A 13,641-nucleotide genomic window follows, 5' to 3' on the forward strand; every position below is an offset into this window, starting at 1 on the left:
GAAGTGGTTAAAGTGGGTGTAAACCATAGATATATATATATATATATATATATATATATATATAAACCCAGTGAAGTGAACAGCCTCAGGTGATGCACAGAGATGAAAAAAATCTCCCTACATAAGTTTTAGATGTATATCTGCTGTCTTCAGCTTTCAATTTTTTTTAGAAAGTGTACATTGTATCAGTAATTTTTCTTCCTGTTTCAGCAGGGGGAGGGGGAGTCTGGGCATACATACACTGTGTGTGAGCTGATTGGAGGAAAGGCACACAGCCCCCCCTCCACATAGGCTGAGGCATGAAGAAACTTGCAGAGCTGTGCTGTTAAATATATAACCTTTCTGCTTATGTGTCTCTTAAGTTACCTCCCCACAAATTTCCAGCAGATTTATCTCCTTTGTCAGAGATCTTGTTCGAAGTTATCATGCTGATAACAGAGGAATGGAGCAGCAGAAAGACACAGGACTTAGGGCTTTGGAGAGAGTCAAACACTACAGATATATGTGCCCAAGTCAGATTTTGCAAATGGGTTTTATATCCACTTTAACTCCATTCAAGCTGATATATGCCTTCCCCGATAAAGATTCTCCCTTAATTTCTGCACAAGATAAAGGTAGAAAGTGTTCTGGTAATCCTTGGAGATTCTGCTAAGATGACAGCCTGCAAATGTCGATGTGTCATCAGAGACCCACATTGGGTGGAAATTAATGCACTGACGATTGCACGCTGTTGGAGACACCCAGTTGAAACCCTTGTTTTTTTGTAGGTATGTTGGCAGTTCCGTTTGCTGTGTTGTTTCCCCTTCCCTAAGTTTAATAGCCCTGTGTTCTGTACTTTGATTAGGAAAATATGAATTTTGGCGAAATCTTTATATTGGAGTACAATACAGAACACAGGTTGCTCTTCTTTGTCTTCTGTTTTTTTTTGCACTAGGGATGGCCCCAGCAAGTTTTTTTTTTTTGCCAGTATCCAGTCACCTAGAAGTAGCCTGAACCTATGGTCTGGGAATACAAGCCCTGTATCCTGTACATTTACTCAATTTCTTCCTGAACAGTAAAGAAACAAAATAACAAAAATGCCTTTTAGCAAGATGTTGCGTTCATAATGTTTTCTTCTTTTTTAGGTTACTGTGTGTAGTCCCTGCAGCTGTTGCAACTCCTTTATCTATGACAGTGCTGCATCCTCCTCCCATGTACACTCACAACATGAAGATCCTTAAACACTGTCTGAGGCAGCATGCAGATCCTTGCATTCAGGACCTACGAAAGCGAACATCTCCTCACTGTGTACAGGATCCAGATTTGCGGCTTATCCAGCGGGACTCCGGTAGGTTGAAAACACATTTGTAGTTCTGATCCTTTTTTTCCTTTCAGAATTTTTTTTTTTCTTTTTCAGATCTGCCTATTACTTTTTTCACTTTTTGAGGAAGATGTAGTATTTATGTACCACCTATAAAAGTTTATAAGGCTTATGCCCTGTACACACGATCACTTTTTGTGATGAAATAAAATGACATTTTTAAAAAACGACCAAAAAAAAATTAGAACATGCTTCAATTTTTTATGTCATTTTTTAAAATTTCATTTTTTTGTGTCATAAAAAATGATCGTGTGTGGGCAAAAACGACGTTTTAAACCCGCACATGCCCAGAAGCAAGTTATGAGACGGGAGGTAAAACTACCATTCATAATGGAGTAAGCACATTCATCACGCTGTAACAGACAAAAAAGCACGCATCGTCTTTTACTAACAAGTAACCAGCTAAAAGCAGCCTCAAGGCAAATAGAACTTTTCCTTAGAGTGCCGTCGCTTTGTTCATCATTTTTCAAAAACGATGGTGTGTGGGCAACATCATTTTTAATGATCAAGTTGGAAAAATTTTGTTTTTTTTCATGATGGAAAAATTACATTTTTTTTCAAGACAAAAAGTGATCATGTGTACGGGCATTGGTCTATATCAAATGTGTTAAACCAGATATAAAGAGCTCTAATAAAATTTGATACACTGGAGTAGCGTAGGGGAAAACTTTAATTTAGGAAGCACCTTAAAAGAAAACTATTATGGTTTGGGTAAATCTTATTTGAAAATGATTATTGCACATAACAGGACACAGAGCCAGTTAAATTCATAACTATTTGGGTTGTACTCCACCTGTAGGTAAATGGAAACTGGTAGATCAATCAAATAACAACCCCAACTTTACAGGAAGTACTCCTGTTTTTTTCGCCGGTGTCTGTAAGGTGGTGCTCACTGATGTGATACATGTGCTCTTGGAGCATACTTGGAGGTTCTATTAAGAATTATGGACTTCAATCAGATCATATCAAAAAAGCTGTCAGCCAAAATAGATGGTACCCGAACCTCATTGGATAGGAAAGAAGATTCCTCAAGGTTTGCCTGTAATGCAGCCTTACTGCGATGGACCCTGCGTAATGGAATCCTGTGCAGTGTTCTGACCAACTTGCTTTCCTTCAGGGTGCTATACAGGTCCAGGGGAGTGGACCCCAGATTAAGAGGGACCCAGTTCCTGTAGGTCTTTTATGATAGAGCCCGCGGTGATGGGTGATGATTGGACTCCTGTTATACTCAGAGTCCTACAGCAGAAAGGGTAAGTCTACATTTTGCAGTTCCTCCATTTTTAGAAATATCCCAAGTATAGAAACATGTCAAGAGGGGATTTCCAGGCATCAGCAGTTAATGCCGGGACCACGTTGGTCCCTGCATCCTGACGTTTTTTTGGCAATCGGCCAATGTTGGGGAACTCTGCAGGTGGATCTACTGGATTCTGAGTTTTACAACAAGTTGAATAAGTTGTGTCTGTGACGAGAGTCTCACTGTCAATAGGGGTAGATCCACTGGTAACAACCTGGTTATCATTTCCCCCTAATTGACACCTTCCCTCTGTTTCGACTACTGCAGCATCTTTTGAATCCGGGAGGTGGTAACTCATAATAGTTTTAGCCAAATTAGCCCTGGAGGGCTTGGTACACCGACACAGCGAATCTTCCAGGTGATGCTTCTTGGACACTTGCAGTCCAGCTGGACCTAATGGTTCTGGGTCCTGTTATCTCTGCATTGTTTAACCCCCCCCCCCCCCCCATAAAGCCGGCTTCAGGAAGCTTCAGTTACAGGACTTGGAGATATTTTTTGCCTAGGGTGAAGACCAGAGGTGGTGCCCGCAGAAATATGAGAGTGGGAGTTTTTCCTTTTTCCAATTGAGAAAGGAAGTGAGAATGTCCTCAAGTACCATTAAGGGTCAGATTTGTCCCTATCAGTTTTGTCCAGAGGCTGTTGTTTATCACTCCTTGATTCATACTTCATACAGGGTATAATGCAGACAATACTGCCTGTCAGGCCACCCTTGTGTCCTTGGGACTTGAATTTGCATACGGCGACCGCGTGATGATGTCTTCGCCCGGCGCCACGTGCGTTCCAGCCTGGAACGCGGAAGTGGGCCGTATGATCACCGCTGTTTGCCCATGCACCTGTCTGCTGCCTATAAATGCATCCAGCTCACATTCACACAGGGTCCTATTATTGTAGGCCGTAGCTGGAGCACTACATACAAGCTACTGGCATATCCCCTCAACTGAATAGCAGCGCAACCTGGATCCATGATACCTCTTAGTTATCCAATGCCTCCTTCCATGCTGCCGATCTTACTGCTGTGGCTGGAGACACCTTAAGATATCCTGCACCAGGAAACCCTCCATGACGCAATCCCATTGCTGCTACAATACTCTGCGTACTCTCATCCTCTGCAAACTGATAAGTACCATTACTACTATGCTGCTTGGCATTACTTGTTGTGCTTTAAGTAACAGTTGTGGAATATCTTAAAGGCACATACACTCTCAGATCATTTAAGCTAAAGTTACTTTGCTCAAGTAATTGCTAATTTCATATGCTGCGTGCTTGACATTTGTTGCCAATTGCATACAGTATTTTCATATGCTACGTACTTGACATTTGTTGTAATTGTATACGGACTTACGCCCTAAAATACTGAACATGTTCACTGTACCTTTTCAACACTAGGGGTTGAAGCCATGTTGTAATGCCTCCACCCTTAGTAGCTCAACGCATTCTTATATGTGATAGAGATGATGTAGTGAACCTCCAAACTCCTGTTCTCTGATTGGAGTGACGCCTGGGGCCCTTTACTGAATAATCACATTACATAGAGAAGTACATTGAAATCTTCCCTTAACCGCAGTTGTGGTTCACTCTCGTTCACCGTAGTTTGTGACAAAGCCTATGGTTGGAAAGGGCAAAACCCCACCTTTTCTGGGGAGAGCTTCTCTACCAGGTCTGTGGATGCATCTTGGGCTATCAGGCATCAGTGGCTCTGATTTGCAAGACCACTACTTGGTCTTTGGTTAATACATTCACAAGATTTTTACCAGGTGGATGTCAAAACCGTGGGAGATGCTGCCTTTGGCCTCAACATATTACAAACGGCAAGAGTAGGTCCTTCTCTGTTGGCTTTTTTTTTGTGATGGTGTCTCCCTCCCCCTCAAGGGTATTGCTTTAGGACATCCCATATAGTTATGAATATAACCGGCTCTGTGTCCTGTGATGTACGTTAAAGAAATTTGGGATTTTTCTTACATCTTACCTGTAAAATCCCTTTCTTGGAGTACATCACAGGACGCAGAGGTTCCTTTCCATCTTTTTGGTAATTTATTGCTTGCTACAAAACTGAAGTACTTCCTCTATAGGAGGGGTTATATAGGGGAGGACTTCCTGTTTCATCGATCTACCTATGTCCATTCACCTATAGGTGGTGTATAACCAAAATGGTTATGAATATAACTGGCTGTGTCCTGTGATGTACTCCAAGAAAAGGATTTTACAGGTAAGATGTAGGAAAAATCAAATTTTTTATGCATAGTTTTGAAAAAATAGGTGAGATACAGCAGGAGAGGTACACATTGCAACATAATGCAGATTGCAATGAAACCAAGCATATGCTTGACAAAGTGCAGATTGACATGAAGAAAATAAATGTAATGTTTAGGTTTCTGTCACAAAATTATGCATAGTTAACGTATCAAAAACCCAGTATACTCATGTTAACTGTCATACCAATCTTAGAGGGTCTAAAAAGACATGCATATTTTTACACATTAAAGATCACATTGATTCCAGAGCCCGGTATGTGTTAAAAATAATCACCTTATGATCTTGTTCAGTGTTTCTCAACTCCAGTCCTCAAGGCGCCCCAACAGGTTATGTTTTCAGGCTTTACATTATTATGGGAAACCTTGAGGACTGCAGTTGAGAAACACTGGTCTAATTAGTATGCAATCCTAATCTTAATGTGAAAAGGAACATCGCTTCAGCTGCTTTTGAAAATACAAAACATTTGTATGCAGCAGCAGTCCTGACCATAAAAAATGAAGTGCGTGCGTATATATAGTATCTCACAAAAGTGAGTACATCCCTCACATTTTTTGTAAATATTTTATTATATCTTTTCATGTGACAACACTGTATAACAGTGTAAATTTGCTGTCCCCTCAAAATAACTCCAAAAGAAACCAAAACGAATACGTTCAGAAATTAAGTTTTATGTGTAGTTCTATGCATTAAGATCAAAAAATAAATCTCCATATGACATATGAACGCTTATTGGCTTTATCCCTTAATACTTTGCACAAACATGATGTTTTATGGGCCCCTTGGAAGTCATGGGTCAACGACAATGCTTGAGGGTCCGCTTTATTGTACTATTTCTGGAATGCTAACCTTTTTGAACACTGTCTTACCCCGTATATGTATTTTATGAGGAAACGTTAAGACGAGCCAATCGGTTAATTTTTTTTATAATTTCTTGTATGAAATGTTAACTTATCTTCTTTTTTATTTACTAATATAACTACAGACGGTAATTATTTATTTGATAAATTTCCTTATGAGATCGCTATGTTTTTTCCTTTTTTTTTTTTTTTTTTTTTTTTTCTCTCTTTGTTTATTTTTTCTCCTCTCAGGGATTCAACTTTTTTTTATTGAATTCTTGAGCAGGATTAATAATATTTATCATCTGTCATAACGTTATGATATGTGTGTGTTTGATATATCTGCTCTTACAACCTGCTTGTATTTGAAATACTTGAAATTAATAAAAATTATTGAAACAAAAAATAAAGTCTGTGTCACAGAATCTTCCCTAACTCCCCTTACCTGAGCCCGATTTTGATCAAGTGCTGTGCATGAGAGCAAAGAAAAACGCTGCTCTCATGCACTCCCCCCTGGCATTGATTGATGGCAGTGGGGGCCATCGACTCCCGCCGCTGTCAATTAGATTCTGTGATGCATGGCTGAGTCGTGCAGTCTGTGTCAATAGATGCGGACGTGTTGGCTTGGGAGTGAGCTTGCACGAGTGCCCCCATAAAAAGCAGCTTTCTACGAGGGCATTCGCCATGGAGGAGGAGGAGCCAGGAGCACTGACGGGCGACCTCTGAAGAGGAGGACCAGGGCTACTCTGTGCAAAATAATTGCATAGAGAGGGTAAGCATGACGTGAGTGTGATTTGTATATTTTTATATATATATATATATATATATATATATATATATATATATATATATATATATATATATATATATATATATACATATATATATATATACATACACATACATACATACATACATACATACATACATACATACATACATATATAGGCTGTACAATTACTTAAAAGTGTTTGTTTGTTTTTTTGTTTTTTTTTTACATGCACAGGAAAGCTAGAGGCTTTATCCATACTCCTCCAGAAACTGAGGTCTGAGGGTCGGCGTGTGCTGATTTTCTCCCAGATGGTACTTATGCTGGACATATTGGAGATCTTTCTGGACTACCATTCATTCACCTTTTTAAGGATTGATGAAAATGCCAACTTCAATCAGTGCCAGGTGTGACCAGGTTGCTGCAGTGATTGTTACTTTAGTATTCTTTGTTTTACACATATTTGTTCATCAGCTTATCAGAATTTTTTTGGACCATTTATGTCATTCCTCATCCTTACTCCAGGGTTATTGTTGTCTATACATTCTCTGGCATTACTTGAGGATAAAGTAAATGTTCTCTTGCTACCTCTGGAATCCCTTTTTCCAAAGGAATAGCAAAGTTGAGCATACATATAATTATGGTTATGTGCTCTCCTGTTCTTGCTCAATGTAGTACTAATTAATCAAATTATTTTCTCTAATGCCGCGTACACACGGTCGTTTTATGTGATGAAAAAAAATGACGTTTTTAAAAACGTCACTTTAATTGACCGTGTGTGGGGGAAAACGTCGTTTTATGTCTTCTAAAAAACGACCAAAAAAAATTGAAGCATGCTTCAATTTTATGTGTCGTTTTTCAAAACGTCAACTTTTACTTCACAGAAATTGACCGTGTGTAGCAAAAACGTCGTTTAAAACGACGTTTTTTCATCCGCGCATGCCCAGAAGCTACTTATGAAGCGAGCTTCAATGGAAAAACGTGGTGGAACGTAACCTCGCTTTGCTAGAACATTGTGAGAAAAACGATGGTGTGTAGGCAACTTCGTCTTTGAAAATTGAAGTTTCAAAAACGTTGTTTTTTAGTTCACAGAAAATGTCGTTTTTTTTTCATCACATAAAGTGATGGTGTGTACGGGGCATTAGAGCTGCCGAAAACAAGGCATAGTCTCATTCTCTAGATGTACTTTTCCAGTGCTGCTTTAAATCTTTTGTACAGCAGAATAGGCAGTTCCTATTTCAGGTTTTAAAAAAGTATATGTATATATATATTTATTTATTTATTTATTTATTATTTATATATTATTTATATATATATATTTTTTGGGTTAACTAATATTGTTTTAAAAAACTTTTCTTAGGATCTCATGAAAAGTTTCAACAGAGACCCACGCATTTTCAGTATGGTGCTTTCTACTCACGTCCGTTCTTTAGGAGTGCATCATGTAGAAGCAGACACAGTAATATTCTATGACACTGATGTAAACCCTGTTATGGATGGAAAGACACAGTCATGGTGTGATCTCATTGGAAGAGCAAAAGATATTCATGTATACAGGTAATTAAATGATTTTGGTGTTATATTTTTTTTTATTGTGCTCCACACTGGTGGTTTGGTGTACTAAAACTGGAGAGTGCAAAATCAGGTGCAGCTCTGCATAGTAGCCAATCGGCTTCTAACTTCAGGTTGTTCAATTAAGGTTTGACCAAAAAAAAAAAATGGAAGCTGATTGGTTTCTATGCAGAGCTGCACCAGATATTGCACTCTCCAGTTTTACATTACAAAGCAAGAGAGAAAATGCTGCTTCTGTTTTGTCAGCCGCACACTGCCATGATAGCACTGAATCAAATGCCGGCCCAGCACACAGCTGATGATGAAGGAAAAATGATGTCTAGATGGCCACACTACTGTAGAAATCACCTGTATTTAGAAAATCGCCAAACCGGATAAAAGCATCAAGGAAAGGGCGTATTTTCACGCGTTTGCGCAAAATCATGCACAAAAACGTATTCTTGCGTTTTTGCTTCTGCACAGCATGTAAATGGGCATTTGCACACATTTTGCACACAATCACACACATTTGCATGCATGAGGCGTAAGTTACTGACCACAAATGCAAATTTTCTATTTTTCTATTTTTTTTTTGCTGATGATTGCACTGCTCTTTTTTACGTGCCTGTGTGCATAGGCACATTACAAATAATGGGCTATATTTTAGCTGTTCTGGGTTTTTTCAAGCTGCAGTGTGCAAGAGGCCTAAAACTAACAAACACAAATGATACAAAACATTAAAGCACAATTTTTTATTTTTTTTGTAAACACAACACAGAAATGAGTGGCATCAGATTCAAAAATCAGCCCCATGGGTCTTCTTGTTTACATCTGGAAAATCCAGAATACCTCTCTTTTACAGAGGAGTCTGAATAAACCACCACTTCTCTTTGGGCATGTTACTCTCAACCTGAATACAGATAGGGGTGGAATCCCCTCCACGACGTTCATTCAAATGCTTAGCAATATTAGTCAAATTATTTTTCAGTATCTTGCATATGGTCATAGTGGAGATCTCACTGACTCCTGATCCTGTCCTATGTCTCCTTGGTATATAAACTCTAATCATTTAGAATACGATGAGGCAGTAGCCATAATGAGAATGCTTTTTTTTGGCACATTAATTAATACCCATCGAGAGGCTATCACCTAACCCTCCTATTCTTGGGGACTGGGTACAGAAAATGGATAAACATGTACTATTTGAGAAATATACTTATCTTCAACGTTATGCATCTAGGAAGTTTATGAAAAAATTGAAAAAAACTTGGGCTGAAAATGGAGAGTGGAGAATACTTGGCGTGCATTTCTGCTCTCTGGTTTTCATGAATGGTTGCCTCACCTTTCTTTAACCACGTGATGTGGGCAAGTGGTTAAATTAAATATACTATTAACAACATGAGCGTAGCGGTTGCTCCAGGATATTGTATTCTAAAGCCTCGTACATAAGATTGTATTTTCCGCAGACAAAGCATCTGACTTTTGTCCGAAATTGTCAGCCAAGAAACACGAACGTGGTTACGTACTACGTAAAAATTCCAGCTCTTGAGCGCCACCCTTTGGGCACCTTCTGCTAATGTTGTGTTTGGTGAGCATTGATTCTGAGCATACTGTTGGCATTAGTCGGATTTTCGGCCAACAGTCTGTCAACACACAATTCCCGTAAGAAAATCCGATCGTGTGTATGAGGCTTTAGACTTAATGTTGGTTGAGATGGGGAATGGAAATGTTTTATTTTTTTTCTCCTGGTTGTTTCTTTCTCTTTCCTCTCTCAAATAAATTTTGAGGGATAAACAAACCAGAAAACGCTTTTAACTACTTGCCGACCAGCTACCGTTGTTACAGTTGTGCTCATAAGTTTACATACCCTTGCAGAATTTGATTTCTTGGCCATTTTTCAGAGAATATGAATAACACCACTAAAGCTTTTCTTTCACTCATGGTTGTGTTTGGCTGAAGCCATTTATTATCAATCAACTGCGTTTACTTACCTACTTTTAAATCATAATCACAACAGAAACTACCCAAATGACCCTGATCAAAAGTTTACATACACCCCAGTTCTTAATACCATGTATTGCTCCCTTTAACATTAATGGCAACTTAAAATCTTTTGTGGATGAGGCTCTTTATCTTCTCGGATGGTAAAGCTGCCCATTGCTCTTGGCAAATACCCCCCAGTTCTTGTAAATTCGTGGTCTCGTCACTCCAAAAATTACTTTGTGCCAGAAGGTTGGAGGCTTGTCTCTGTGCCGTTTGGCATATTGTAAACGGGATACTTTGTGGCATTTGCGTAGTGGAATTGCATAAAAATGCATTCATGCGCTTTTGTTGCATTTTCCAGCGTGTCAACAGACACCCTTCCTAACAACATTAACATTTCTAAGAAATGCAGAACACATGAAAGTACATGAAAATGTGCCACAAAGATGCATTAACAGCACATGCACAGCTATGAACCTAACCCTAAAGAAATCTCTCCAATGGGTGTTATCTCCTGTTTTTTTTTTTTTTTTTTTTTTTAAAGGCTAACATTGTTTTGTACATGCAAATAAAATAATTTCCCTAATTTTGCCTTCTGTATGAGAAATACAAGCAAATTAAACCTGTATTCTTAATATTCTACACGTGTAGGCTTGTGAGTGCCAATTCGATAGAAGAGAAGCTGTTGAGGAATGGCACAAAGGATCTTATCCGAGAAGTGGCAGCTCAGGGCAGTGATTATTCTCTGGCATTTCTAACACAAGTAAGTCAATACAGCTTAACATGTCGTGTCCATGCAAAACGGATAAATACACAAATAAGATACATGTACGGAAGCTGTTTTACCAAAGGATTTTTATTTATGTGCATCCTATCTTGAGATTTGCGCAGCTCTGCCACTCAGCACAGCCTTGTCTGGCAATCAGGTGACCTGATCTTGCTCTGCTGCAGTTGGAACTCCAGGGTAAGCAAATATTGTGTAAATACAATAGACATGTGTATTATTACATGAATCTTGGTGTACTTTGTGTATTTCTTCTAAATCTATGTGGCAATCTAGTGTAAAACTTTACCTCTGTGCAGGAGCTTCTTGTAATAGACCAGCCACTGCTGCTTTTTCTCCTTGTGCAGGGTGACTAGTCTTGTCTCCACCCCCTCCTGTAGTTTTCTGCAGGCAGCCTGTAGTAGGTGGAGCCTGCTGGGTCCCTCCCACTGCTCTACCCTCTGCACAGACTTTGTACAGCACAATGATGTTGTCGCTGCTACTTTTACAATGTAATAACTGTGTTTGTAAAGGCATTTGGTGCACCCAAAGTGGATTTCTATCCTTTTTGTGTTTCTTAAGGAATATATTTAAATTAAAGTTTTGTGCCCAGAGCTCAGCTTTAACAAATACTGCTTTGTACACGGCTCTTGTTTGGAGGGGGGTCTGGGGAGCGCGGGCTGTGCTGGTGCTCATTGGTGAGGATCTGATGATTATCAGCCTATCAGCTGCTTGTATAGCAATTTACATAATTGAGACAGTCAGGAGTACACTTCTGATAAGAAAAATTACATAGCTGCTCAGGTGACCGTAAACTAATAGCAGAATGGAGAATGCAGTCGGTGTAAGGCATTCTGACCTGGTCAGCTTGAAGCTGTTCTGTTTGGCCATATGTCTTTTACCAGTAGCAGAAAGCGTTTGAGAACCTGCCACCTCCACAATGCTATCCAATAGTGGGCATGTACAGCCCCCTTGTGATAACAGTAGATTTAGGGCACCCCTTAGGAGGAGTAATTCAAGGGCAATCTAAATCTAATTTTTAAGGCATCACATAGAGAAAACTTATTGTTTTATTGATTATTGTATTTTGTTGTTTTGCGTAGATTGTGAGGCCTGACACATTCTGGGATCCAGTCTCGTCTTTTATATTTTACAAAAACAACTGGGGATTATGTTGTATTTGTTTGCAGTTAATTACATTTTAATGTGGTTTTCATGTAGAGTTTGATTAACAGTTGGATGAATATTGAGCAACAAGAAAATGTACCTGTACAGGGCCCCTAATTTCAGGTTATTTCTTGTTTTGGGGGTTGTAGGTGTCCTTCAGGCCATCAATGTGCAAAACGTTTAAGAAAAATTATTGCTACAACAGCAAAAGTGATAAATTAATACAGAGCTGTGTTTTTGTGTCTTTTATATCAGCCTGGAGTTCAGCTTTAAATTTGTTCATTTATAATAATCCAGAACAAACAGTTTATTTTATTCAAATATCTTTATTTGACTCGTCTCTTCTTCTGTTCTTCTCTCTCAGCAAACTATCCAAGAACTTTTTGAAGTGTGTTCTCCACTGGATGATTCTGGGTTCAGAGTGAGAGCTGAAGAGTTTGTTCTGCTCTCTCAGGAACCATCCCCTTCTGACATCATCACCGCCAAAGTTGCAAAACCATTTGTAGAGGTATGCCCACTAGGACTAGGAACTAGGATGAAAGCACAAACATTTATATGAGCGTTTTTTATTTATTTTTTTCCTTTCCTTTCAGCTTTTACCAGATTGATGTTGGTTAAGTCGTTAAATGATAATCTAATATTTTTTTTAAATTAAATAATTTGTCATTTATTAACCAGTTGCCGATAGGGCCATAGCCAAATGACGGCTACAGCGCAGTCGAATAACTATGGGAGGGTGTACCCTACAATGTCCTCCCAGAATCGCGTGCACCCTGGAATGTCCGTGAGCGTCACGTAACGGGTAAAGGGCCAATGACAGCGGCCCTTGACCACGTGATTGCCCTGTGCAATGACAGAGTGATCAGTTGTCAACGGATTGGAGCATGTCGTGTTCAGCTCCTCCCCTCTCCTCGCACCGATCGGTACAGTGTGCGAAGAGAGGAAGGTGCTGGGTGCAGTAGCACTTTGGGCTGGATCTGAAGTGCCCACAGCGCTGATCTCTGCCCATCTATTCGCCATCCATGGCTACTCCATGCTCCATCCATGGCTCATCCGTGTCCATCCTTGGCTCATCCGTGTCCATCCTTGGCGATCCACGAACGTACGTCCGGCCGGCGCATTTTTTTACGTCATTTCCGTAAGGCTTTTTTCGGCGTATAGTTACCCCTGCTATATGAGGCGTATCCCATGTTAAGTATGGCATTCGTTCCCGCGTCAAATTTTGAAAATGTTACGTTGTTTGCGTAAGTTCGCGAATAGGGCTTTGCGTAGAATGACGTCACCGTCGTAAGCATTGGCTTGTTCCGGTTTAATTTTGAGCATGCGCACTGGGATACCCCCACGGACAGCGCATGCGCAGTTGAAAAAAAACGTCATTTATGTCGGGTCAAGACGTATTTACATAAAACACGCCCCCATCAAATCTTTTTTTTAATTACGCGCCCTTACGCCGCCAAAGTTACACTACGCTGCCGTAACTTACGGGTCAAATTCTTTGAGGATACAAAAAAAAAAGCTGTAAGTTGCGGCGTGTATCAGAGATACGCTACGCCCAACGGAGGAATGCACCGCGCTACTTGGATCTGCCCCATTATCTACATTGTTTCATGCTTTTATTACAAATATGCTAGTGTGAGCCACACACATTTATTGGAGGTATGATGT

The 13,641-nt window shown here is 39.7% G+C and overlaps 1 protein-coding gene and 1 non-coding gene across 4 annotated transcripts in view; both read left to right on the forward strand.

Moving 5' to 3' along the window:
• The window catches only part of LOC120935633 (E1A-binding protein p400-like), a 164,386-nt gene that overhangs the window by 73,894 nt on the left and 76,851 nt on the right, over positions 1–13,641 (forward strand). For all 3 annotated transcript variants that reach the window (XM_040347686.1, XM_040347691.1, XM_040347688.1), the window contains exons 26-30: positions 1,125–1,327; positions 6,750–6,919; positions 7,873–8,069; positions 10,698–10,809; positions 12,341–12,484. In XM_040347686.1, the coding sequence (XP_040203620.1) occupies positions 1,125–1,327; positions 6,750–6,919; positions 7,873–8,069; positions 10,698–10,809; positions 12,341–12,484 (826 nt within the window). The remainder of the gene's footprint in view (positions 1–1,124; positions 1,328–6,749; positions 6,920–7,872; positions 8,070–10,697; positions 10,810–12,340; positions 12,485–13,641) is intronic.
• Positions 7,018–7,147, forward strand: LOC120925417. The gene has a single exon (XR_005746690.1). It is a non-coding gene; the product is annotated as a small nucleolar RNA SNORA49 (small nucleolar RNA).

Source organism: Rana temporaria, chromosome 1, assembly GCF_905171775.1.
Source record: "Rana temporaria chromosome 1, aRanTem1.1, whole genome shotgun sequence".
Taxonomy (NCBI): Eukaryota; Metazoa; Chordata; class Amphibia; order Anura; family Ranidae; genus Rana; species Rana temporaria.